General features: G+C 55.3%; 3 protein-coding genes across 3 annotated transcripts in view; 2 read left to right on the top strand and 1 right to left on the bottom strand.

The window, feature by feature from the left end:
* Window positions 1-359, top strand: part of PTSG_12899 (uncharacterized protein) — a gene marked incomplete at its 3' end in the record, with an annotated part of 2,989 nt that extends 2,630 nt beyond the window's left edge. The window contains exon 8 of the mRNA XM_004989929.1: window positions 295-359. Within this exon, the coding sequence (XP_004989986.1) occupies window positions 295-359 (65 nt within the window). The remainder of the gene's footprint in view (window positions 1-294) is intronic.
* On the bottom strand, window positions 301-14,613 carry PTSG_09557 (uncharacterized protein). The gene is made up of 43 exons (XM_004989928.1): window positions 14,056-14,613; window positions 13,770-13,848; window positions 13,466-13,561; window positions 13,206-13,296; window positions 12,854-12,940; window positions 12,523-12,608; window positions 12,250-12,340; window positions 11,761-11,886; window positions 11,445-11,509; window positions 11,149-11,232; window positions 10,701-10,868; window positions 10,251-10,362; window positions 9,807-9,905; window positions 9,491-9,598; window positions 9,277-9,362; window positions 8,688-8,768; window positions 8,334-8,499; window positions 7,989-8,058; window positions 7,710-7,795; window positions 7,457-7,522; window positions 7,197-7,293; window positions 6,938-7,041; window positions 6,551-6,646; window positions 6,209-6,355; window positions 5,948-6,016; window positions 5,628-5,687; window positions 5,362-5,454; window positions 4,985-5,066; window positions 4,807-4,847; window positions 4,519-4,603; window positions 4,200-4,321; window positions 3,941-4,007; window positions 3,628-3,692; window positions 3,343-3,405; window positions 2,926-3,018; window positions 2,639-2,752; window positions 2,376-2,459; window positions 2,082-2,216; window positions 1,788-1,874; window positions 1,494-1,592; window positions 1,127-1,246; window positions 815-991; window positions 301-648 (listed from the first exon to the last, which is right to left on the bottom strand). Exons 1-43 carry the CDS (start codon window positions 14,333-14,335, stop codon window positions 586-588), a joined length of 4,290 nt encoding a protein of 1,429 aa, XP_004989985.1. The 5' UTR covers window positions 14,336-14,613; the 3' UTR covers window positions 301-585.
* A 25-nt stretch (window positions 14,614-14,638) lies between these two features.
* On the top strand, window positions 14,639-22,879 carry PTSG_12898 (uncharacterized protein; the record flags this gene model as incomplete). Its single annotated transcript, XM_004989927.1, has 13 exons — window positions 14,639-16,655; window positions 17,554-17,637; window positions 17,869-17,952; window positions 18,150-18,233; window positions 18,350-18,433; window positions 18,589-18,672; window positions 18,918-19,001; window positions 19,157-19,240; window positions 19,497-19,580; window positions 19,957-20,049; window positions 20,294-21,367; window positions 21,613-22,219; window positions 22,607-22,879. The coding sequence occupies exons 1-13, from the start codon at window positions 15,127-15,129 to the stop codon at window positions 22,877-22,879; spliced, it is 4,248 nt and encodes a 1,415-aa protein (XP_004989984.1). The 5' UTR covers window positions 14,639-15,126.
* Between the last annotated feature and the right edge of the window lie 35 nt (window positions 22,880-22,914).

The raw sequence follows: 22,914 nt of genomic DNA, 5'->3' as shown, positions 1-22,914 counted from the left end.
GTTGAGCGCTCGAGGGCATGTCTTTACTTGACAGCATGACCGCGGGTGAACCATTGAAGCAGTACAGGACTCCATATCGCAAGTTCGTAGTTCGCGACACTCCCCTCCCTCAGACGCGCGAAGGCATCAAGGAACACATCACCATCTCTTGCTCGGCAACTGCTGCTGTGACACTGCGACACACGGACATTCCCACCTACACAGCAACCCAGACACACACACACACACACACACACACACACACACACACACACACACACACACACACCACAACGCGCAACTGTGCTGTCACAGTGCTGGTTGGTGCAATAAGGGTTTACAGCCAATCATACACGATGCAAAACGAACAAACACACTGACTAACAAGCAAGGAGGAGAGAAGGGGTAGCAACGACAGTTGGTTTGATTCTTGCTGAAGAAAAAACACGCACACGCACATGCACATGCACACACGCAAGCACACACACAAAGAGACGCACGCAAACTGACACAACCACATACAAACGAACGCCTCAACCCCCGTGTCATCCATCCCCTTTCTTCTCTCCTGCTCTTGCGCGTGAACGGGATGCTTGAATCAGTTGTTCACGACTGCGGCATCTCGGTGCCCAGGTGCTGCTGAAGAATCAACTGCATGCGGTTCAAGTCCTGTGCCATTGAGATGGGGAGGGGGGCAAGGGTGAGTTGGGCGCCAGCATGCGCACGACAAAACACTTGCAGTGCACTCCGAAGACACACACACACACACACACACACACACACACACACACATACATACACACACACGCACATGAACACACACACGTGCACGTACAGCGTCTGCGTTGTCCTCCCAGATGACGTAAGCGGCACGCAAAAACTCGACCGATGGCTTCATGGTGGCGAAAACATCCGCCCACAGCGTATCCACAACGTCATCGAGTTGCCCAAGTCGGCTGTACACACGCATGCGGTCAAGCATCACCGCCTCCTTCGCTTCCTGCGAATATGACTGGTGGAATCAAACAGCATCATCATCAGCGTCAGTGGCATGCACACAAAGCCACATGCACACGCAAGCACAATCCGTCACGACACATCCCCACCACCCAGCCATCCAATCTACCCAATCCACGACAATCATCACCTCGGCTGCGACGAGGCGGGCGAGCGTCTCCACTGCGCGGTGCTGGCGGAACTGGACGGCGCGCCGGCTGCAGTCCAGGATGTGCGACTCCCGCGTCAGCGTGGGGTGGTGTTGCACACACTGGCGATGAGGCAGAGGAGGTGAAGAACAAGATGAGGGAGGGGGCAGGACGGACCATGGAGGGACACAACACAATACAACACACACATACACACACACACACACAAGTGAGGTCGGCTGTGAAGCAGAGATGATCAGTGTCAAGAACACCGTACACGTGTTTGCGTGCGTGCGTGCGTGCATGTGTGTGTGTGTGTGTGCGTGTATGTGTGTGTGTGTGTCATTGGCACCATTGAAAAAGGCTGACCTCAATAGCCTGGGCAAGGTGCTTGGTGGAGAGTGCAGCATCGATGTACATGTCGACAATGCGCGTGCGCTCGCTGTCCTCGGTGATGGTGCCCAAATACTGAGGAAGACAACAAGCAAGCAACAAATGGAGGCAAGCAAACGAGAGGGAAGAACAAACCGCGCAGGTCAAAACAGCTGCGTGCGAGAGGAGAGCGCAAACAAACAAACAAACAAACAAACAAACAAACAAACGAACGAACAAACAAACAAACAAACAAACAAACAAACAAACATGATGCAGCAAGGCACCCACCTCCTCGAGGCGAGCAGCTGCCGATGTTGCGTTGTCGGTGAACAGGGCCTGGAAGTGGCGCTGGATAAAGCGTGGCGGGGGCACGAGCTGTAGTGGTGGTGGTGATGATGATGACGGCGACAGTGGTGATGGTGGTGGTACAACAGGGAGCAGGTGAGCGGCCGAGGGGGAACGAGTGCAGAGAAGAGCGAAAAGGAGCAGAGGGGAGAGTCGCGACAAGCACAATGGCACGTGTTCAAAGCGTGGGGTTGAGAGGGTGAGTGACGTGATGGCGGCGGGAGTGGGCGGGCAGACCTCTGCACTGATGCACGCTTGGAAGACGGTGTCAAAGCTGTCACGGTCAAGATGTGTAGACATTTCCTTCAGCATCATGTGCTGCTTCTCTGCTCCTTTGCACTCGCGCAGGTACTTTTCAAGAAACTCCACAGACTGCAAGGCGTGGCGTTTGTGTGTGTGTGTGGGGGGGGGAGGATCGTGTACGTATGTGTGGTAAGTCTCGTGTGTGTGTGTGTGTGTGTGAATATGAAGAAGCATCCATGTTGTCATGTACATGTGTGTGCGTGTGCGTGTGTGTAAATGCGTGCTTACCTCCTGCATGCGCTCTGCGTCGCGGAGGGCGCGGATCATGTCGATAAAGTTCCGCTCGTCCGGACGCTCCAGCCGCTGGAAAACCTGTTGGCAATGGTGGTGGCAGTGTGGTGAATGGTGGTGATGAGTGGAAGGTGTTGTCTGGAGTGACGTCTGGATGATGAAGGACGGACACGTAATGACAGCAAAACAGGAGTACACTGTGAACCGCCATATGCATCATTGTAACCGCAACGACTCCTGTTGCTGTCCCCCCCCCTCACCGTCATGGCGGCGTCGACGCGGTTTGTGCGCGTGTACATGTTGATGTACAGCTGCAGCTGCGATTCCTTGAGCGAGTCCGTCAGTGGCATGTGCTGTTCCAACAAGCGCTCAACCTGTGTGCGTGTATGAAAATGCGTGCGTGTGTGAGTGTGCGTGCGTGTGTGAATATGCGTGCGTGTGTGTGTGAGTGTGCGTGCGTGTGTGTATGTGCGCTTACAATTGCGTGTACATGTGCGTTTGTGCTGGAGCTGGCAATTCAATTTAACACCCACGTGTTATATCGCACCTCTTGCATGCACTGCTTGTTCTGGCGATGGTAAATGAGGGCGAAGATAATCTGCTCTACGTGCTGCTTGTCGGTCCACGGGCCAGGGCACACCTAAACACCAGCAATTGGGTGCACGCGTGTGCATCAGTGTCAGCAGGTGTGTGTGTGTGTGTGTGTGTGTGTGTGTGTGTGTGTGTGTGTGTGTGTGTGTGTGTGTGTGTGTGTGTGCATCAGTGTCAGCAGATGTGTGTGTGTGTGTGTGCGTGTGTGTGTGTGTGTGTGTGACAGAATGAGGTTGAGCCACCACACGTGAATGCAACCGCGTGCAGTCGTGCATGCGTGCGGTTTATCCGGCATCGCACTGCTGGTTTAAAACCACAGAGGAATGAACACCAAAAGCGTCTGCTTGGCAGGACAACCAAACAGTGCACGTGCCTCTGGTGCGCGCTTCAGCATCGAGAGCAGGAAATCGGCGTCCTGGAACCGAGCGCGGAACAGCTGTTGTTGCCCCGCAGCCACGGTGGAGAAGCAAGTGTGGGTTGATGAGTGTGTGCGTGAGTTGATGCGTGTGTTGGTAATGAAGGTTGTTATTATGGGGGAATGGGGGTCATGAGAATGTGTGAGTTAACCTCTGCAGACTAATGCGTGGGCTCATGCAATCGATACATGCTGCTCAGGGTTTGCCACAGCAGTGTCCGAATGTGTTCATGCTGTTCTCACCTGAGCAAAGTCGGCAAGGGACATGGTTGCGCCTTCCGCCTCGTTCTTTTGCAGGAACTTGGCCACTGATGGCATAACAATGGTGATGGTGTCATGTGAGGGCGCGTGATATTCGGATCATACAGGCAATGCTTGTAAATCGCTGTGTGCGCGCAGCACAACACAAATTGTGTGTTGCACAACATATTGTGTGTAGCACAACCCACTCACATGCAAACCCAACTCACAAACACACGGATGCACAAGCCCACATACAAGTACAAACACAGATACGTGCAGGACAGAAACATGCACCGCCACTCAAACGGTGTACCTGCATCGTTGTCGCCTGCGCGCATGCTCAGCTGCTGCGACAAATCCTCCAGGGCAGCACGGTGGTCCTGATGTGCGAACAACACACACACACACACATACAAAGCGAAAAAGAGCAGCAGTCCAGGAGAGCAAGATGAGTGAACGCAACGCACGGGAGCTGCACACGGACGAGAGGAAGCGCAACACGATGACACCAACGACCGCCCACAATCAATCGCCACCCAATATCAATGAGCAAAGTTCAACGCATCCACGACCTCATCGAGAGTGCTGCCTGCATACTGCAGCAGCGCCAGCGCCACGTGCTGATCGCTGCGTCGGTTCGATGACAGTCGTGGCAGCAGCTCTTCCATCGTCTCCCGCGTCACAGCGACGTCGGCTGCGCCCGTGTCAGGCAAGGAGGGAAGCGGGAGGGGGATGGGGTTTTGTGCGTGTTTGAAGAGCATGTTCTTGTGTGAGCAACGGGGTGTAGGTTGTGCGTTCCACAGCAAAATTGCTGCTCGTGATTGCGTCACGACAGTGTGGTGGAGATGCTATGCGTGCTTGCAGGCAATTGGTGTGAGGGGGCGCGCGTACCCTTTTCAAGGAGCTTCTTGGCTGGGGCGACGATGGAGGCTTTGCCCTTGTGCCGCGAGTGTGCAAAACTGAGAAGCACATTGGGCTATTGCAAGCCACGAGAAAACGAGAAGGGAATAATGAATCGGCGGTGAGTGGTACTCCTGAACATATGTGCATGCAGTTCTCAAGACGGCAATTCAAGTCGAGAAACACACAGATATTGTGTGTGTGTGTGTGTGTGTGTGTGTGTGTGTGTGTGTGTGTGTGTGTGTGTGTGTGTGTGTGTGTGTATGAGCGTTAACGCACCAATTCCTTCGGGTTCTCCTTCAGGTAATCAGCGGCGGCGTCTGAACCAAAGCAGCACGCGGTGAACGAGGGATTGCGAAAAACAGAAGCTCCAACACACCGCACACACACACATGTATGTACATATATGCATGCACACACATACACACATGCACGCACGCATGCAATGCACTCGCACCGATGGACGAGCGGGCTGCGCGGTTGCCCATGTGCCGGCTCTTCAGGGACAGTGGAAGGAACGCAAACAGCGCATTTGTGGCCTGAAGAGGTGCGGATGTATGCGGATTTGTGCGTCAGTGTGTGTGGTGGGGGGGGGGGCTTGTGTTTGGTTTCTGGATGAGTGCTGACACACACACACACACACACACACACACACACACACACACACACACACACACACACACACGATAAATCTCAAATCCTCAGAACATCAGCACACAGCAAACAAAGGGTAAACTCCAACACAACCACGTGCTTCGTGTCCATGTATGTGTGTGTGTTTTCATGTGTGTGTGTGTGCGTTTTCATGTGTGTGTGTGTGTGTCGTGTGCGCACCAGTGGCAGTTTGTCGACGGTTCGCGACGCGAGGGCGAACGGAATGTTGACGCTCAAGTTCTGCAGCTCTGCACCGAGCGTCTCACGCGCCTCCTGCGTCAATTCGTTTCGTATGTGTATGTGTTGTGGTGTATGCGTATGATGTGTGTTGTGTGAGTGGTGTGTGGGTGAGTGAAAACCTACATCCTGTTGATCAACTTATTGCGTCGCCCAGCAATCCATCTCAGGCCATTGCAATGTCACCACCCACATCTCCCGTCACGCACCGCGTTGCCCTTGATCAGCTTGGCGAGCCCGTCCACCATCGCCTGCGTCTTGCTTGCGCTCTGAAGCAGCAGATGACAGCAAAGGGGCAATAATGTCACACAAAGTGGAAGCGTAAGCAGGGGAGGCGTGGTGTGCACGGATGTGTATGGGTGAAACAGCTTGTGTTTGTGTGTGTGTGTGTATGTGTGTTTGTGTTTGTGTGTGAATGTGTGTATGTGTGCATGTGTGTATGTGTGTGTCACTCGCATAACACGCACACGCACACGCACACATGCACAGACACACACACACACACACAGAAGTAGCAGCAGCTCGGGACCTTTGGTGTGGCGCATGCGAGCTTGAGAATGCGGGCGGCGTCGCGCGGAGACGACGATGGCAGGACCGACTGGCGCAGCCATGGAGTCATGGATGGTCGCGGTGGTGGATGGTCGTGATGGCGGATGGGTTGGAGCAGGGAAGAGTGAGAGATGAACATGGAAAGAGGACTTGCACACATAGAGACAGGCAGAATAGACAACGCACCCACCCACACCCATTCTCTCACGCACACACGCGCGCGTGCGCGACGGCTGCGGACCTGGAAGAGGTGGTTGGGCGGGCTCGGGATGGCGGTCTCGACGCCTGCCTGGACGATGCGGGCAACAAGCGCTCGCACGTGCTCTTGGTTGCTCTCAATAAACTCCGGCGCGAAGAAGTGCGACGCGACAATCGTCAGTGCATCAGCCTGTGTGTGTGTGTGTGTGTGTGTGTGTGTGTGTGTGTGTGTGTGTGTGATTCACAAGAGCGAATGTGAGGAGCCGATCAAAGCGCGTCAAGCGGGCGTGTGCCGCCACTATTATCCCACGACGACGACCACGACGACGACCACGACGACGATCACGACAAGCACAGCCACAAACGACAGCACTGGCATACGCACGTGCGAGAGGATCTTGTCGACTGCGAGCTCTTCGGCCAAGCGAACAGCACTGGCAGGATGCTCCGATGCAACTCGCTCCAGCGTTTCCCGCGCAAGCTGTTGCCATGCCATTGGTGGCGGGGAGGTGCATGTGTGTGAGTGTGAGTGTGTGTGAGTGTGTGAGTGTGTGTGAGCGTGTGTGCGTGAGTGCGTGTGTGAGTGTGTGAGTGTGTGAGTGTGAGCGGGTGTGAGTGTGCGTGTGTGAGTGTGAGTGTGTGTGTGTAGGCGGCATTCAAGATAAATGAAAGTTGCGGGCAAGAACATGAGCAGATGAACAGGTGACGCATGTGCAAACCTATTCACAGCATACACACTGTCAACACACGAGCATGTGCTATGCGTGCGCACCTGTGCCTTGGCCTGCTCATCGAGCTGCATGTCGAGAAGAATGGTCACAATGTCGTCGACCTTGGCGGCGCGAAGTGGCTCAGCCAGCATAAACGCATCCAGACCTGCACAGCCGCATTGGTTGATGGTGGCGGCAGCGTAGCAGTGGTGGTGGTGGTGATCGAAGTGGTGGTGATCGAAGTGGTGGTGTGAGCATGAAGGATGTGCAAACGTACAATGTACATAATACGCACACACACATGTGTGCGTGTGAACGTACGTTCTGCCTCGGATGGGAAGACGGCCTTGCACTGGTCGACGACTTGCTGGCGGTTCGGGCACGACGACAGCAGCCTTGCCCAGTTGCTCTCTTGAATCTAACGGGTGTGAATGCAAATGTGCGGGCGCGTGTGCACACGTGAGTTTGTGCGTCAGCATGTGTGAATTGTGGTGTAATTGCAACGCAAACAGTACGATGAGGCAGTCATGGACACCAAAGCAATCCCTCCTCGCAAAATCCGTGACGGGGGCTGAGCACACCGTGAAGTATTTGGCGGCGTGCAGCTGAGCGATGGAGTGCAGTGTGTCCTCGTTCACAACGCCGCCCTGTAACCATCATCATCATCAAACGTGAGCAGAATGCAATTTGGCGCAAGCTGCAACGCGACACACAAAGCAAACACACACACACACAGAGGGGGAGAGAGAGAGAGAGAGAGAGAGAGAGAGAGAGAGAGAGAGAGAGAGAGAGAGAGAGAGAGAGCATGTGTGCAAGTGTGATTGACGTTCGCACCTCGAGGATGGCTGTGGAGAGGATGGCGTCAACAGCGGCGGACGTGAACTGGCCCGGCCCCATCCCGTTTGCAACCTCAAACACGCCTGAATGGTGAAGATGTGTTGCGTGGTGGTGGGCTCAGGGAGACTTGCACGCGACTGACATTGTCAAGGTCTACCATCTGTCGCTTCGACCACAACCATCACAAAACAGCACCACGCCGTCTCAACACCGTTACCGTCGCAACCAGCACCGTCACCGTCAGTATCGTTCGCATGGCCATGTGTACAGACTGACCTGCGACGTTGCCGGCGCATGCGAGCACGTGCAGCATCTTCGACAGCGTCCCCGGCAGCAGCGTCACGTCCTGTGCACACACGCACACACACACACACGCACACACGCACGCACGCAACATGCACATACATAGACATGCAGGTATGTAGATGAGAACACGCGTCATGAATGTAGATGATAGACGAACGTGAAGAAGGTGTGGAGTTTAAAGTCGTTCAAGTGGCATCACGATGAGCCTGCGCAAACGCACGCGCACACGACAACAACACACACACACAACTGATACGACGACTGCATGAGCAGAAGCAGCATCACCAATCGTGCAAGCTCATCACACGCACGTACGCGGAGGAGGTGTGCGGCGTCCATGAGGGCCTCGTCTGTAGTGCATCCGTCGCACCACGCGGCCAACAGGCTGTCGTTCATGCACAGGTCCATGCGCGCTGCAACCTGCAGAATGTCCGACAGGTAGTTGAGCCCGGCACCAGCACCCTCCGTGGCCAGAATGTACCTGCAGTGTGTGTGTGTGTGTGTGTGTGTGTGTGTGTGTGTGTGTGTGTGTGTGTGTGTGTGTGTGTGTGTGTGTGTGATGAGGATCTTTCAATGACAGTTGCGGCCAGTCCACACCTCTGAATGATGAGGACATATACACACGAACAGCCCCAACTGTCTCCGCATGTCTCCCACACGCACATGTACCTGAGGATGGGGGCGAAGATGGTGACTGTTCGCGTTGTACTCTTGGTGTTTTCCACAGCGTCAATCGCCAGCTGCTTCGCGCTGGAGAACACAGAACAGAAACAGAAACACAACAAAACAGGAACGGTGTACATGTTATGTTATGGTGATGATGTGTTCGTGTGAGGACAATCGCGCTTCCGTTTTCCCCCCTAGCATGGTGACACGCCACGCTGTTCTTGACACACAAACACACACACAGCAACAAGAACAGCAACAAGAACAGCAACAAGAACAGCAACAAGAACAACAAGAACAACAACAACAACAACAACAACAACAACAACAACAACAACAACAACAACAACAACAACTTAAGCAACAACAACAACAGCAGCTCAAACAACAACTCAAACAACAACTCAAACAACAACTTAAACAACTTAAACAACAACAACTTAAACAACAACACAGGCACATGCACGCCAACGCAAACACTCACGCGCGCGCGTGAAAAAATAAACAAACACACACACACACACACACAAAGCGAACGCTACACAAGCTAAGCTGGCCAAGGCGTGGGCGAGACTGCGGGCGCTGCGCTTACGCGGCGACGTTGTCGGTGTCGAGTCTGTTCTTGATGCGCGCGACGTACGTCGTCTGCAGATCAGCAATGCCGCGGGTCTCCATCGCCTGCCCAGCACGATCCGCACACGTAAAGGCAGCACATGTCCATGAAAAAAGGTGAGAAGTGATGCGAATTCACGGGACGATTGGAGGTGAGCCTGCACGCTCATCCCGATGCACCCATGCGCACACACCTTGATGGTGTTTGCTTCATCGCTGGCGGCGCTTCGAGCAGAGCGAACATTTGCGTTCCACACGGAGACATCAAGCAGGCGTCCATTCTGCAGCTGCTGCCACAGGGGCTTTGGATATGTATGCAAGAGTGTGCATTGTGTGTTTATGTGAGCGCGCGCGCGCGTGTGTGTGTGTGGTGTTGAGCGATGGCTGAGATGGCGGATGTGTAGGTTGGGAAGTAAGCGCGATGATCACACAACACGCATCCCTCCCCGCCCATTGCAGCACACTCTAACCACCAATGCCTCACCACTCCGCTCCAGCACCCCTCCCTACCTGGATTGACTTCTTGGTTGTCTTGGGCAGCTCGGCCGTCGCCTTGAACACGTCCGTCATGAACTCCCGCGAATCAGCAAAGCCCGCAGCCGTGCCCCACTGGCGAAAATGGTTGATGGTTGTGATGACATGACGGTGATGATTGTGGTGATATGACGATGATGATTGTGATGATGGTGGTGCGTGAGGTCCGTGGCGATACATCCGACATCGAGGAACAGCAAACGGGGCATGCAGGAGTCGCACGCAAACATCACGACAAGCCAACTGAAATCCACAACAACAGTCTTCACAATTTCAGTCCACAACACCCCCCTCCCCAACAACCTCAAACAACGACTGGTCAACACGAGCAACTTCAACCCCGCCCCCGCCCCCCACCAACAACAAAAACGTCAAACAACACGACGACCACCATCGCCCCATGTCAAGCTGTCGGCGCACCTCAACGAGCGCAACCAGCCGCTGCTTCTTCGAGTCCGGCACAACGGAGGGGTCGTGGGCAAGGCACTCAAACGCGGCGTGGTAAAACCCGTACAGTGTCGGCAGCACGCGCCTGTACACGCACAAACAGTTTGTGTGAGATGATGGTGGTGTTGGTGGTGTTGGTGGTGTTGGTGGTGGTGGTGATGATGATGATGATGATGATGATGATGATGATGATGATGATGATGATGATGATGATGATGATGATGATGATGATGATGATGATGATGATGATGATGATGATGATGACGATGATGAGCAGGTGGGTAAGCGATGGTGTGACACGATAAATGTGTTCAGATAAATGGTGTTAGAGGAGGTGTGCGTGCGTTTGACGGTTCACAACAACGTGGTGCGCTTACACAGCGAGCAAAACAACAATTGCAAGCACGTGCATGGCCACGGCACCTGATCTTGACGAGGGTGCGCTCCGCAAGATCAAAGTCGTTGATGCGAATGAGAGCAGTTGCAATCGCGTCCTGCACGCGCACGTGCGATTTGAACATGGACTCCTCTGCCAACAGCATATCCACGAGCTGCTCCAGACGCCCACCGTCCCCGCGGAGCGCGAGAATGCTTGCAGGCAACAATGCAGTGATCACGGTGGTGATTGTGGTGACGGCGACGACCACGAATATGAGATTCGACATTCAACAACAATATCGTTGCGCGTTTCACACGCGTACACACAAGAGGAGAGAGTACGCGTGCTTCTTCCTTTCAAAACGGCACACACACGGACACACACACACACACACACACACACACACACACACACACAAACACATAATCACACACGTTGCATGCATACACTCCCGACAGCAGCGGGATTGAGGACAGGGTGTCGCCAACTCACTCGATGACATTCACGAGCGGTTTGAACTGCACCGCCCCAGACGATTTGATCCTCGCCAAAATCGAAGCAACATCTTGCACCTCGCTGCCAGTGAGAGAGAGAGAGAGAGAGTGTGTGTGTGTATGTGTGTGTGTAAGTGTGTGTGTAAGTGTGTGTGTAAGTGTGTGTGTGTGTGTGTAAGTGTGTGTGTAAGTGTGTGTAAGCGTGTGTGTGTGTGAGGCATTGAAGGGAGAGGTGTCATTTCTGCTCACAGTTCCATGATACAACATTGCATCAGCGTGTGTGCGTGCTCGTACCCAAAAACGGCGCTGGCGAGGAGTGATTTCTCAAGACGCGTCACCTCGCTAATTCCTTCAAACGCCTTTTGTATCAACAGCAGCAAAGGGTGCAGGTCATGTGAGCTTGCGAGGCCACACACACCGACGTCTTGTGCGAGTGCACACTGCATCACAAATCGCTCATCCCATCACACGATGGCATAGGCCACACGCCACATCCCACAACCCACGCCACATCCCACAACCCACCCCACCACTCATGCCACCCCACCACTCACGCCACCCCATCCCATGTATCGCATCACAACGCATCACATGCGCCATGACAACGGACCGCGAGTTTCCACTCGTAGAGCTTCTCCACGCCGTCGGCATCGCCCTTGGCAGCGAGGGCGCGCAGGTAGTTGTCGAGCATGCTCAGCCGAAGCTTCACCCCAGCACCGTCTAGCGACGCAAGCACCTGCATCGTGGTCATGTGGCGGTGGTCATTGGGTGGGAACAAGGCGAGTGTTATGGGTGTGTGTGTGTACATGTGTGTGTGCGTATGTGTGTGTGCGCGTGTGTTGTTTGTGCGTGCGCGTGTGTTTTGTGTGTGCATGTGTGTGTGTGTGTGTGTGTGTGTGTGTGTGTGTGTGCCTGTCTCTGCCTCTCTGCCTCTCTGCCTCTCTGCCTCTCTGCCTCTCTGCCTCTCTGCCTCTCTGTCTCTCGTCTTGACAACGACAGCAAGGATGAAACGGAACAGCAACAGCAGCGACACCAGGAAGCATCGCAATCACGCCAAGTGCTGGTGGAGAGCACACGGCAATGGAAACACACGACGAACCGTCTCAACATCGCGCGTTGTCCCGACATGTGCGAGCTCGCCAACAGCGGCAGCGAGCAGCGTCGCCTGCGACTTGACAGCCCGGTTCTCCCTGAAATAACCAACCACAGTGGGGGTGGTAGTGGTGGTATTGGTGATTCCATTGGTGGTGTTTGGGTGTGAATACTTTGCAAGGGCATACACAGCCGGCAACGCTAACACTGCACACCACAAAACACGACACCACACCACAACACACCACAACACACCACAATAGACGACACCACGACTCACCCTGCCTCCGTGATGACATCGAGAATGCCGGCCGCGTCGCCGTTTGTCGCGTGTGCGAGCGCAAGCTGTGCGTATGTCTCGTCCGTCTGCACACACGCATTGCAGGAGGGGATGAGGTTGTGTGTGTATGTGTGTATGTGTGTATGTGTGTATGTGTGTATGTGCGTGTATGTGTGTGGGTGTGGGTGCACGGGATTGGGTAGGAAGAAAGCAAAGCGAAACGGCAAACGTGACAGACGCCACCTGCACATGCACGCTAACAAGACAAACGCATCATCACAAAGGCATCATGTCATCATCGCAGCCGGGCGCCACAAGAGAAACAACGCACGATGTTTGCGCAGCTGTCGAAGCACGTGCGGGCGTTGGGGATATCTCCACAGAGCGCATATGCGCGCATCATCGTGAAAAGAAGCACCTGCATGGCACATGGCGTCAAGCATTACGGGGGGAGGATTGAGAGGATGACTTACAGATATGATGTTGGTGGTTCATGCGTGTTACACGCACAAAAGCACGCACGTGTTGCATGCACCCCCGCACATGTTGCACGCACCCACACACACACGCACGCGAACGCACACACACACACACACACACACACATACACATACACACGCACACACGCACACACGCACGCACAAGCCATGAGTGCTTGCATCCACGCGCAACAAGTAGCGCACGTCATCTGGGGTCATGTTCTTCTGCTTGAGATGGTGGTGGACGGCGTGGACGGGGACGCGGTGCTGCGCATCCGGCATCGAGCACTGCAGGCTGTGGTTGTCGACGACGTTGACGTTGGTTGTGGGGTCGTGGTGGAGGTGGGGGAAACAGCAGTGAGGATGGTGTTGGTATTCGGTGGTGACGAACGGTGCTTAACGTGTGTACCCCTCCCCCCAACACACACACACATGCCTCTAACGCGCGCTTGAGAGTGGCATACCGAAGGTAAAAGTCGTAGGAGGTGACGGGGAGGTCTGCGTCCATGTTGAGGGCTTTGGCAAAGATCTTGTGGCCCACCATGGCTTTGATCCGGGGCCTAGGTTGAGGTTGCACGCACATAAGCAAAGTGTGTGTGTGTGTGTGTGCGTGTGTGTGTGTGTGTGTGTGTGTGTGTGTGTGTGTGTGTGTGGAGCAACACATCAGCACATGCGCTCGTCCCCAGCAACACACATCACAAACGCACACGCAGACGCACACGCAGACGCACACGCAGACGCACACGCAGACGCGCACATATTGATAACCTGATGTTGAGGAGGTCTGGGGCAGCCAGATTCTTGAGGGCACGATCGATGACGACGGGAAGGGGTTTAGCGTTTGATTCTGCCATTGGGACGAAGAATCGTGTTCGTGGCGTGCGTGTGTTGGGGTGAGGAGCAGCAAGGAGCACATACAACAACAGAAGTGATGAAGGTGAATGAGCAACTCGCTGTGAGAAGTATACCTCCACACACATGCACACACATGCATACACACGCACACATGCACACACACATGCACACACACACATGCACACACACACACACTCACTTAGAATGTGTGTTTCCACGGTCCTGAAAAAGTCCTGCGCTTTCTGCATGCGACCGAGGCCATACTCAACATTGCCGCGGCCCTTCTCGCCCTTCTCGCCCTGCGCATGTTGTGGCTGTTGTCGCTTTTCGGCGCCATCATTCACGCCTTCACTGCTGCTGCTGCTGCTGCTGCTGCTGCTGCTGATGGCCACATGTCGCAGCACCAGCAGCCTGGGCATCACCGCTGTCGCTTGGACAGCGTGCCACGCCGCACGCGGCGATCGCACGGAGAGAAGCATGATCTCTCACCTCCACGCACACTTCTCACACAGACGACACAAAAAAAATCCCTTGATGTCCCTGCTTTCTCCTGCACAACCTAGGCCAAAGCACTGGCTGTCTCTATGTGGCACCTGCTCCCAAACACAGTGCCGTTCACTGGCTTGTTGCACACAACGCACACACACGCACACGGCCAAGCACACACACGAACACTGGCTCGCTCTGCTTGCTTGCTTGCTTGCTCTTGTCGCAATCGTCGCGCACGTTGCTTTGTGGCGCACAGTGTGGGCAAGTTGTGGAAGATTTGAATAATTTTCGTCACGTCCTTGGGCACAACACAGCAGCCAGAGTGCAGCTGTTTGTTTGAAGTGGGTGTTGTTGTCTGCTTTGCTCCTCGGCTGTTGTCCAGTTGTGGTGGTAAGGAGGTGTGTGCGCGCCTCTCTATCTGTGCGTCTGTGTGCTTATTGTTGGAGTGGGGACAGTGCACCAGGGACTGCGATTGGGTGATAGTTCGGCAGCAGAGGTGCTGTTTGATGCTTCGGACCAACGGATCTCGTCCACATTTGAAACGCAAGAGAGAAAATTATAACAGCAGCAGCAGCAGCAGCAGCAGCAACCAAACCAACAACCAAACCAACAACCAAACCAACAACCAAACCAACAACCAAACCACCAGCAACGGCACACCGGTGCTTGGTGTGACCACAGGCACAAGCCACAAGCGCGGGACTCCAGCTGTGGCTTAACAGCTGGTATCGCACGGAAACCTGCGGGGATACGGGACCACCTGCAAACGGCAACAGCCACGATGGGCGATGCTTCCGCAAAGGGATCAGCAGAGCCCACGATTTTCATCTCTTTGCGGTTCTCCGAGGCGGGGGCAGCCGGAAAAGAGCTCAAGCGGCAGCTGGAGACGCAGCACAGGCTGACCTGCTTTCTCTGCGACGTCGAGCCTGGCAACGACATCTCCAGCAACATTGTGGCCGCGTTGGACGCGTGCAAGCTCGCCGTCATCATGGGCACGCGCACGTACGGACAGCCGACGCCAGCCAAGTTCAGCACCTTTGAAGAGCTGCGCTTCATCATCAACGAGAACAAACCGTTCTTCCTCATCAAGATGTGCGACCGATTCGAGGTGCCAGACACGCGATTCCGGCTCCCAGATGACATCTCATACTTTCTATGGAGGGACGGCGCCGCCTCGTCATCAGCACCAGCACCACCCATTCCCCGCAATCTAGTGCAGCAGATTGTGTCTCGACTGAAAGATGCACAAGCGAACCCAACAGCGCCACGGCAGCCATCGCAGCCACCGCGCGCGCTGCGGGTAGTACCGCAGCGCTTGGACGAGCGCCTGACAAAGTGGCTGGATGCGCGCGACCTGCTGCACAGCATCGGCGTTGCGCTGGAGAAGAACGGCGTGCACACCATGGCTCATCTTCGCGCCATATTGCTTCGCGAGGGCGACGCGGCCTTTCAACAGGTGGGCGGCGTGCTCTCTGTGTGGTCGTTGCTCAAGCACCGCGTGCGCCCGCTGCACATTGCGCTGTTCCACGACGCGTGCCGCGAATCAGACTGGATGGCACCCCTCCCGGCAAGCAGCGATGACGACGACGATGCTGCTGGTGATGCTGATGATGATAATGGTGATGAGAGTGGAAGGCGTGGCGCTGGTGTGAGTATTGGCCCTCGAGTCGCTGCTGGCCGTCATGGTGATGCCGGTGATGGCAGCGGTGGTCAGCAGAAGAACGTGAGCAGCAGCAGCAGCAGTGGCAGGCAGGTTGTCTCTGGCACGAGTCTTGACAGTACTGGCCGTGCGAGCGCGGAAGCTGCTGTAACATTCAAGACTACCCCCACCACCGCCACCACCAATAGTAACAACAACACCAACAGCAATGACAACAGCAGCCGTGGCCGTCACGACCGTGGGAGCACCGATGCAAGTGACCCCGCTGCTCAGTTGGATCGCCTTCAAGTTGATGGCGCCTTGATGGGTGACAGTCGTGGCAGTGTCAGTGGTGCTGATGTTGAAAGTGGCAGTGGTGGTGGCAGTGGCAGTCGGTTTCTCGGTGCTCTGCTGCCACGACGGGGAAGGAGAGTGACGTTCGCAAACGCGGCCGAGACATTCAGCCTGTGGTACACCGCCGCCCCTCTACTCGGCAATGGGGATGACAGTAATGGTGATGGTGACAGTAATGGTGATGGTGGTGGTGGTGGTGGTGGTGGTGGTGGTGATGCAAAAAGAGCGTTTCTGGCCAAGCTGTCGCAGATCAAGAGCAAACGCGTGCAGGACCAGATTATGGAACTGTGGAAGGGGACCAACCCAACACTTGTCGAGTAAGTATAAACGGTGTTTGGACACGTGCGTGTGTATAGGCGGTGCTGGACACGTGTGTGTGTGTGTGTGTGTGTATAGACGGTGTTTGACACGTGTGTGTGTGTGTGTGTGTGTGTGTGTGTGTGTGTTATACTGTGGTGTGCTGTATGTTGTGCTGTGTGTCCGTCCGCAGTTGTGCGGATTCTGATGTGCAGCGATTGTGAGGGGCGCCTTCATGCTGTCTCACATGAAACCGTCATGCCTCTTGTCCACATTTCCACGTGTGTGCTAGTTTGTTTGAGTGCCAGCTCGGTGAATCGGCTGGAGAAATTCTCGCGCTCGCCGTCAAGGGTGCCAGTACTTTCGTGTCCCTCGGGTACGTGACCTCTGACTTGCTGCTGTTGTCGCTGCGCCCACCTGATCTCCATCACACCCCTTCACTCATCGTACACAACAACAACAACAACAACAACAACAACAACAACAACAACAACAACAACAACAACAACAACAACAACAACAACAACTGCTTGGCATCTTTCACTGTTGACATTGTGCTCATCGCCAAACACCATCACCGCCACTACTAATTCCGCCACCCAATCACCACCCAATCACCAGGCTCGACAACAACCGTCTTGGTGACGCTGGTTGCGCTGCGTTTGCGTCCATCGTCGGCGACACAGAGGCCCTCGCCAAGCTGTTGTATGTGCTGTTGCACCTTGCTTGTGCTCGGTTGTTTGGCTGGCCTTGCTTGTCTTGTAATGACTGCGCTTGTCTGTTTCGCTTGGTTTGGTTTCGGTTTTGTGAACGTACTCCTGTGTAGCAGTCTATCGATGACAGTGCAGCTGGCACTCATTTGCCTGTACTCTCCCCCTCCCCCATTCACATCCCCACCATCACCACTGCTGTTTGCAGTTTGTGCAACAATCGCATTTCGGACATGGGCGCGACGGCGCTGGCGGATATGCTCAACACCAACACGCATTTGCGCGAACTCAGGTGCGCCTCGCCGTGCTCACACCGCCTCTTTTATGTGTGTGTGTCTGTGTGTGTGTCTGTGTGTGTGTAAATCAGTGAAAGAGAGCGAGCGTGTGAGATTGGCAGTTCAAGCATGAGCGTCGATGCGTGTATGCGCGCCTTTGCATTCGTCCACATGCATACAATACGCGCATACACACTCGCTCAACCATTCTCGCTTGTATTCCTGTTCAACGTTTCGTTGGGGTGCAGACTGCACGACAACCGCATCGGTGACTTCGGTGCCACGGCAATTGCAGAAATGCTTGCAAGCAACAAGTCCCTGGAAATCCTGGAGTGAGTGGAGATGACAGTTCTGGCGCTGTTCTACTGCGTGGTTGTTTCAGTGCATACATTCACGTACACATAGACACACACGCACACACACACACACTCACACACATACACGCACACAAAGGCACTCACATAGACACACACTGCCTTTCTCGCTCACGCACACGCGCGATGTTTGCTCTCATATGCACACCTTTCAGGCTGAACAACAATCAAATTGGCGACAGTGGTGGCCGAGCGATTTGCGCATCCCTCGCAGGCAACACCGCGCTGCGTGAACTCGAGTAAGTTGTGATGGTGTCAATCACGTATGAAGTGCCACACACTCACGTACACACTCGCTTCGTTCGCGCACAGTTACTCACTCACACCCTGCCTCCCCTCCCCCTCCCCCCTTCAGCCTGCGCGGGAATCGCCTTCGCGGAGATGCCGGTCGTGCACTCGGAACAGCGCTCAAGGAAAACAGGGCCCTGCGCAAGCTCAAGTGAGCGCCCGTACCCGCCTTCTTGGCATGCAATGCGTTGACTGTCTCGTTTTGTTGCTCCAGCTCCCGTGTGCTCCTCCTGAACTCATGCTCACACTACTACTACTACTACCACCACCACCACCACCATTACAATCCACCTCTGCCTCCATTAGTCTGAAGGGCAACAGGCTTGGTCCCCAGGGCGGCCGTGCCGTTGGCGAAGGTCTCGTCACCAATCTCGCCCTCCACAAACTCATGTCAGTCGCAATAGCCCCCCCCCGCGCGCGTTGTGTGTGTGTGTGTGTGTGTGTGTGTGTGTGTGTGTGTGTGTGTGTGTGTGTGTGTGTGTGTGTGTGTGTGTGTGTGTGTGTGTGTGTGTGTGTGTGTGTGGTGCTCTGTGGGGATTTGCAAGCGAATGTGTTTCAGTGGAGCAATGACTTCCTCCAGCAACCTTCCCGTGCTCACTCACGACCGCACGTGTATGTGTGTTTGTCATTTGCAGCCTCGATGACAACCTGATTGGCGATGAGGCGGGCCAGGCCATTGGAAACGCCCTCAAGCACAACATGTCGCTCGCGAAACTCCAGTGCGTTGGCCATTGCTCATGTTGCTGCTGCCGTTGTTCCTGGTGGTGGTTGCTGGGCTTCCTGTGGTGTCTGTCACTTGTCCGCCTGCGGCTTGTCTCACATGTGTTTGATGTTTGTTGTGATGTTTTTGTTTGCATCGTGTGTGTCATTGCAGTCTCAAGAACAACCGACTTGGCGAGCTGGCCGGCTATGCGATTGGGGAGGCGCTTCTTCGCAACACCATCCTGCGAGAGCTGCAGTCAGTTAACCCTACCCATATTGTCGCTGTCCCTTGTGTGGCGTTTTCCCGTCCCCGCAGACGGCCGCTGCTTTAGTTTCGCCCTGCCACATCAACACACACGTGCACACACGCGTATGCGTGGCACGATTGTTTCACACTCACGACCCCGTTCCTGAACCTCCTCCTCCTCCTTCTCCTCCTCCTCCTCCTCCTCCTCCTCCTCCTCCTCCTCTGCCCTTTCTTTCTCTTCCACCGTTTCTGCTGCCTCCTTCAGTCTTGACAACAACCGGTTGGGCGATGTTGGAGGTCACGCGCTGGGCGAAGGACTCCAGCGCAACACCTCCATCCACATCCTCGGGTACAGTAATCAGCACATGCACATGCACGCACACGCACACAAAGTAGCAAGCGCATGTGTGTCACGTGATAACGTCCAACGCGCACGCACATTTTCTTGCATGCGCATCTCTGTGTTATTCATCTGATGCTGTTTATTTTTGCAAACGTGTACACTCACTCACACACACACACACACTCTCTCTCTGCTTCTCTCCCACATGCATACACGCACACACACACACACACTCTCTCTCTCTCTGCTTCTCTCCCACATGCACACACGCACACACTCACACACACACTCTCTCTCTCACTGCTTCTGTCGCGCATACACACACGCACACGCATTCCCTTTCTCTCTCTCTCTCTCTCTCTCTCTCTCTGTGCCTCCGCAGACTCCACAACAGCGGGTTTGGAGCGCGCGGACTTGAGGGGCTGGCGGCAGGACTTGAGGACGTTTTCTCACAGCGCCGCACCATTGCAAAGCTGTACGTGTAGCGCACAAACACTGGCCATATTGTGACCTGCTACAGCACACAGTCAACCACGCACATGAGACTTATACAATCTCGCACACTCACCCACTGGCACTTTCACACTGGCACACACGCGCTTCTCTCCTCTTCTCGTCACACCCTCTTTCACACCCAATCTTACAAATTTCACACACACACACACACATATTTCCACGTCACATCACACCCCTCACACATCTCGTGCCCCGGTCATCAGGTTGCCGCCGCGCGTTCGGCACGCCATTTACCGCCACCGCCAGCGGAAGAAGGAGCTGTCGGCGCTGCTGGAACTCGGATCCGTGCCCCTGTCCACTGCAAAGGTGTTCGTGTGCGGGGATTACGGCATTGGCAAGACGACGCTGATTGGCGCGCTTCGCTCGTCGCAGTCGTGGTTTGACACGGTGCGCTTGCGGCGGCGGAAGCAGCTGGACGAGCCCGATCGCCCCGAGGAGCGGACGTCTGGCATTCAGGTGCACAACTTCACCATGAAGCGCTGCAAGGACGATGGTGTGAGCCTTACTCCGACTGGCAGCCGCACGCACTCGCTGTCATCGTCGTCGCCATCATCAACCACACTGGCGTCGTCGGCATCCTCGTCGTCATGCGCATCGCAGGCAACGGTTGCCGCTGCTGCGCGTGCAATTGCGGCGTCAAAGAAGTGCTCTCTACGGGTGTATGACTTTGCGGGACAGCTTGACTATCACGTGGTGCACGAGCTGCTGTTTGCGGACCACAACGCCGTCTTTGTCGTGTGCGTGGACCTGTCCAAGGACCCCGGCACGGTGACGCGCTCGCTGCTGTACTGGCTCCGCTTCATCAACACGCGCCTGCACCAGGCCGTGTACCGCAGCCAGACACCGCCACACGTCGTTGTCGTCGGCACCAAAGTGGACAAGCACCACGCCCGCCTCACCATCACGCGCAAGGACACAAACACGGTTGCCACGTTTCCGGCAGGGGACGGGCTGCTGGGCAGCGAGGAATTTCAACAGTGGTTTGGAAACAGCATGCGCATCTACCCGAAGATTCTGCCAATCAACTGCCACAGCACGCAGGGCCCTGGCATGCAGCACCTTCGCTCGCTGCTGCGGTGCGCGTGGGTGGAGGTCGTGCAGAAGGACATCCAGGTGCCCAAGGTTGTGGAGCTGATTGGGGATGGGCTGGAGGCGTGTCGCAAGAAGCATGCGGGGCCCTGGCGCATCACGGAGCTGCAGTCGTTTCTCAAGGAAACGGTTGAAGATCTGCGACACATGCAAGGGCTCACGGACACCATCTTCGCCAAGGCCCTCAGGTCGGTGTTGCGCTGTGTGCTGCGCGATTTGGGTGCTGCATGCTGTGGCTTTGTGGTGTGCCGTTGTGGCGCAGGTCGTGGCTGTGTATCGTAGTTGTTTATTCATGTACATGCTGCCATGTTGCCGTCTTTGTTACCAGGTTTGTGTGCGTTTCGTTCTGCCCACTCACACCCGCTTTGCCCTCCTTTCTCTCCTCTGCTCCCTTCTCGCCCTCCCTTGCCCCATCTCTTGCCTCCACGTGCAGCTACCTGCATGTGCGTGGGGACATTCTGTGGTTCAGCAGCGTGCCGTCCCTGAGCGAGCACGTGTTTGTGTCGCCGTCGTGGCTCCTCAGCAACATTGTTGGGCCCGCGCTTGCGCCAGAGCATTTCATCATCAAACGCCTCAACCCCCGTGATGGGGAGGTCACGTTTGATGAAATCAAGCACGTGTTTGGCGAGCTCATGCCCGCAGACTTGGTGGTGGACGTGTTGTCCAGCATGCTGCTGTGCTTTGAGCTTGCAAGCAGCAAGCGCGGCATTGGCAGCCACCACCGCGTGTTCATGCTGCCCTCGCGCCTGGAAGCGAACACGTCGCGCATATGGGAGCCTGACGGCGCGGCGCAAGTGTTTGCTGGGCGGCGGCTCGTTGTCAAGGACAGCAGCGGGATGGTGTTTCCACCCGGCCTATTCCCGCGCGTGCAAGTCCGCCTGTTCTCGTTCTTTGGCGACTCGATGAGTCTTTGGCGCGCCGGGTTTGCTGGGTTGTTTCAGATGGTCGAGTGCTTTGGGCGTATGAGTGGCAGCGTGATTGACGTCTGGGTGCGCGCGCCGCAAGGCTTTCACGAGCTTGCCTGGATGGTCCTGCACATGGTAAGTGAACACGACACTGTAGGTGTTTGTGCGTGCGTGTGTTTGTGCGTGCGTGCGTGCGTGTGTGTGTGTGTGTGTGCGTGCCTGCGTGTGTGTGTGTGTGTGTGTGTGTGTGTGTGTGTGTGTGTGTGTGTGTGTGTATGCGTGTGTGTGTGCGTGCATGTGTATGTGTGTATGCGTGTGTGCGTGTGTGTTTGTTTGTGGCCTTGCTTGTATGTGGCGTTGTGCTGCGTTGTGCTGTGTGCAGCTTTGTCGCTTGTGTGCTGCAGTGCGTGCCGTTACAACTTCCCCAAGCTTGGCTTACGTGCCTGTCCTTTTCCTGCCTCGCCCTTCACCACCTCATCGAACCCTTCCTGCCACCCTCACTCGCCAACCCCACGCGCGCAGGTGATGCAAGAGGTGAAGTTTGAGGCCGAGGGCATCACGACGGAGGAGTTTATCGTCAGCTTCAGCCACTTGTCGCGCTACTTTCCGCACCCGGCTGCATATTTGCTGTCGGATGTGCAGGACGCCGAGGATGGCTATGTCTCCACCACGTACCGTGATGCCCTCACATTGGCATCATCATCATCATCGTCGTCGTCGTCGTCGTCGTCGTTGAAGCCATCTGTGACGGACAAGACAGACAATTTGCTGCGGCGTGAACTCTTTCTGTCGTGATGGATCACATGAGCATGTGTGTGTGTGTGTGTCTG

This window comes from Salpingoeca rosetta (genome assembly GCF_000188695.1).
Source record: "Salpingoeca rosetta unplaced genomic scaffold supercont1.26, whole genome shotgun sequence".
In the NCBI taxonomy this organism is placed as follows: Eukaryota; class Choanoflagellata; order Craspedida; family Salpingoecidae; genus Salpingoeca; species Salpingoeca rosetta.
Note: the sequence above shows the minus strand (reverse complement) of the source record. Positions and strands in the feature narration are given on the sequence as shown.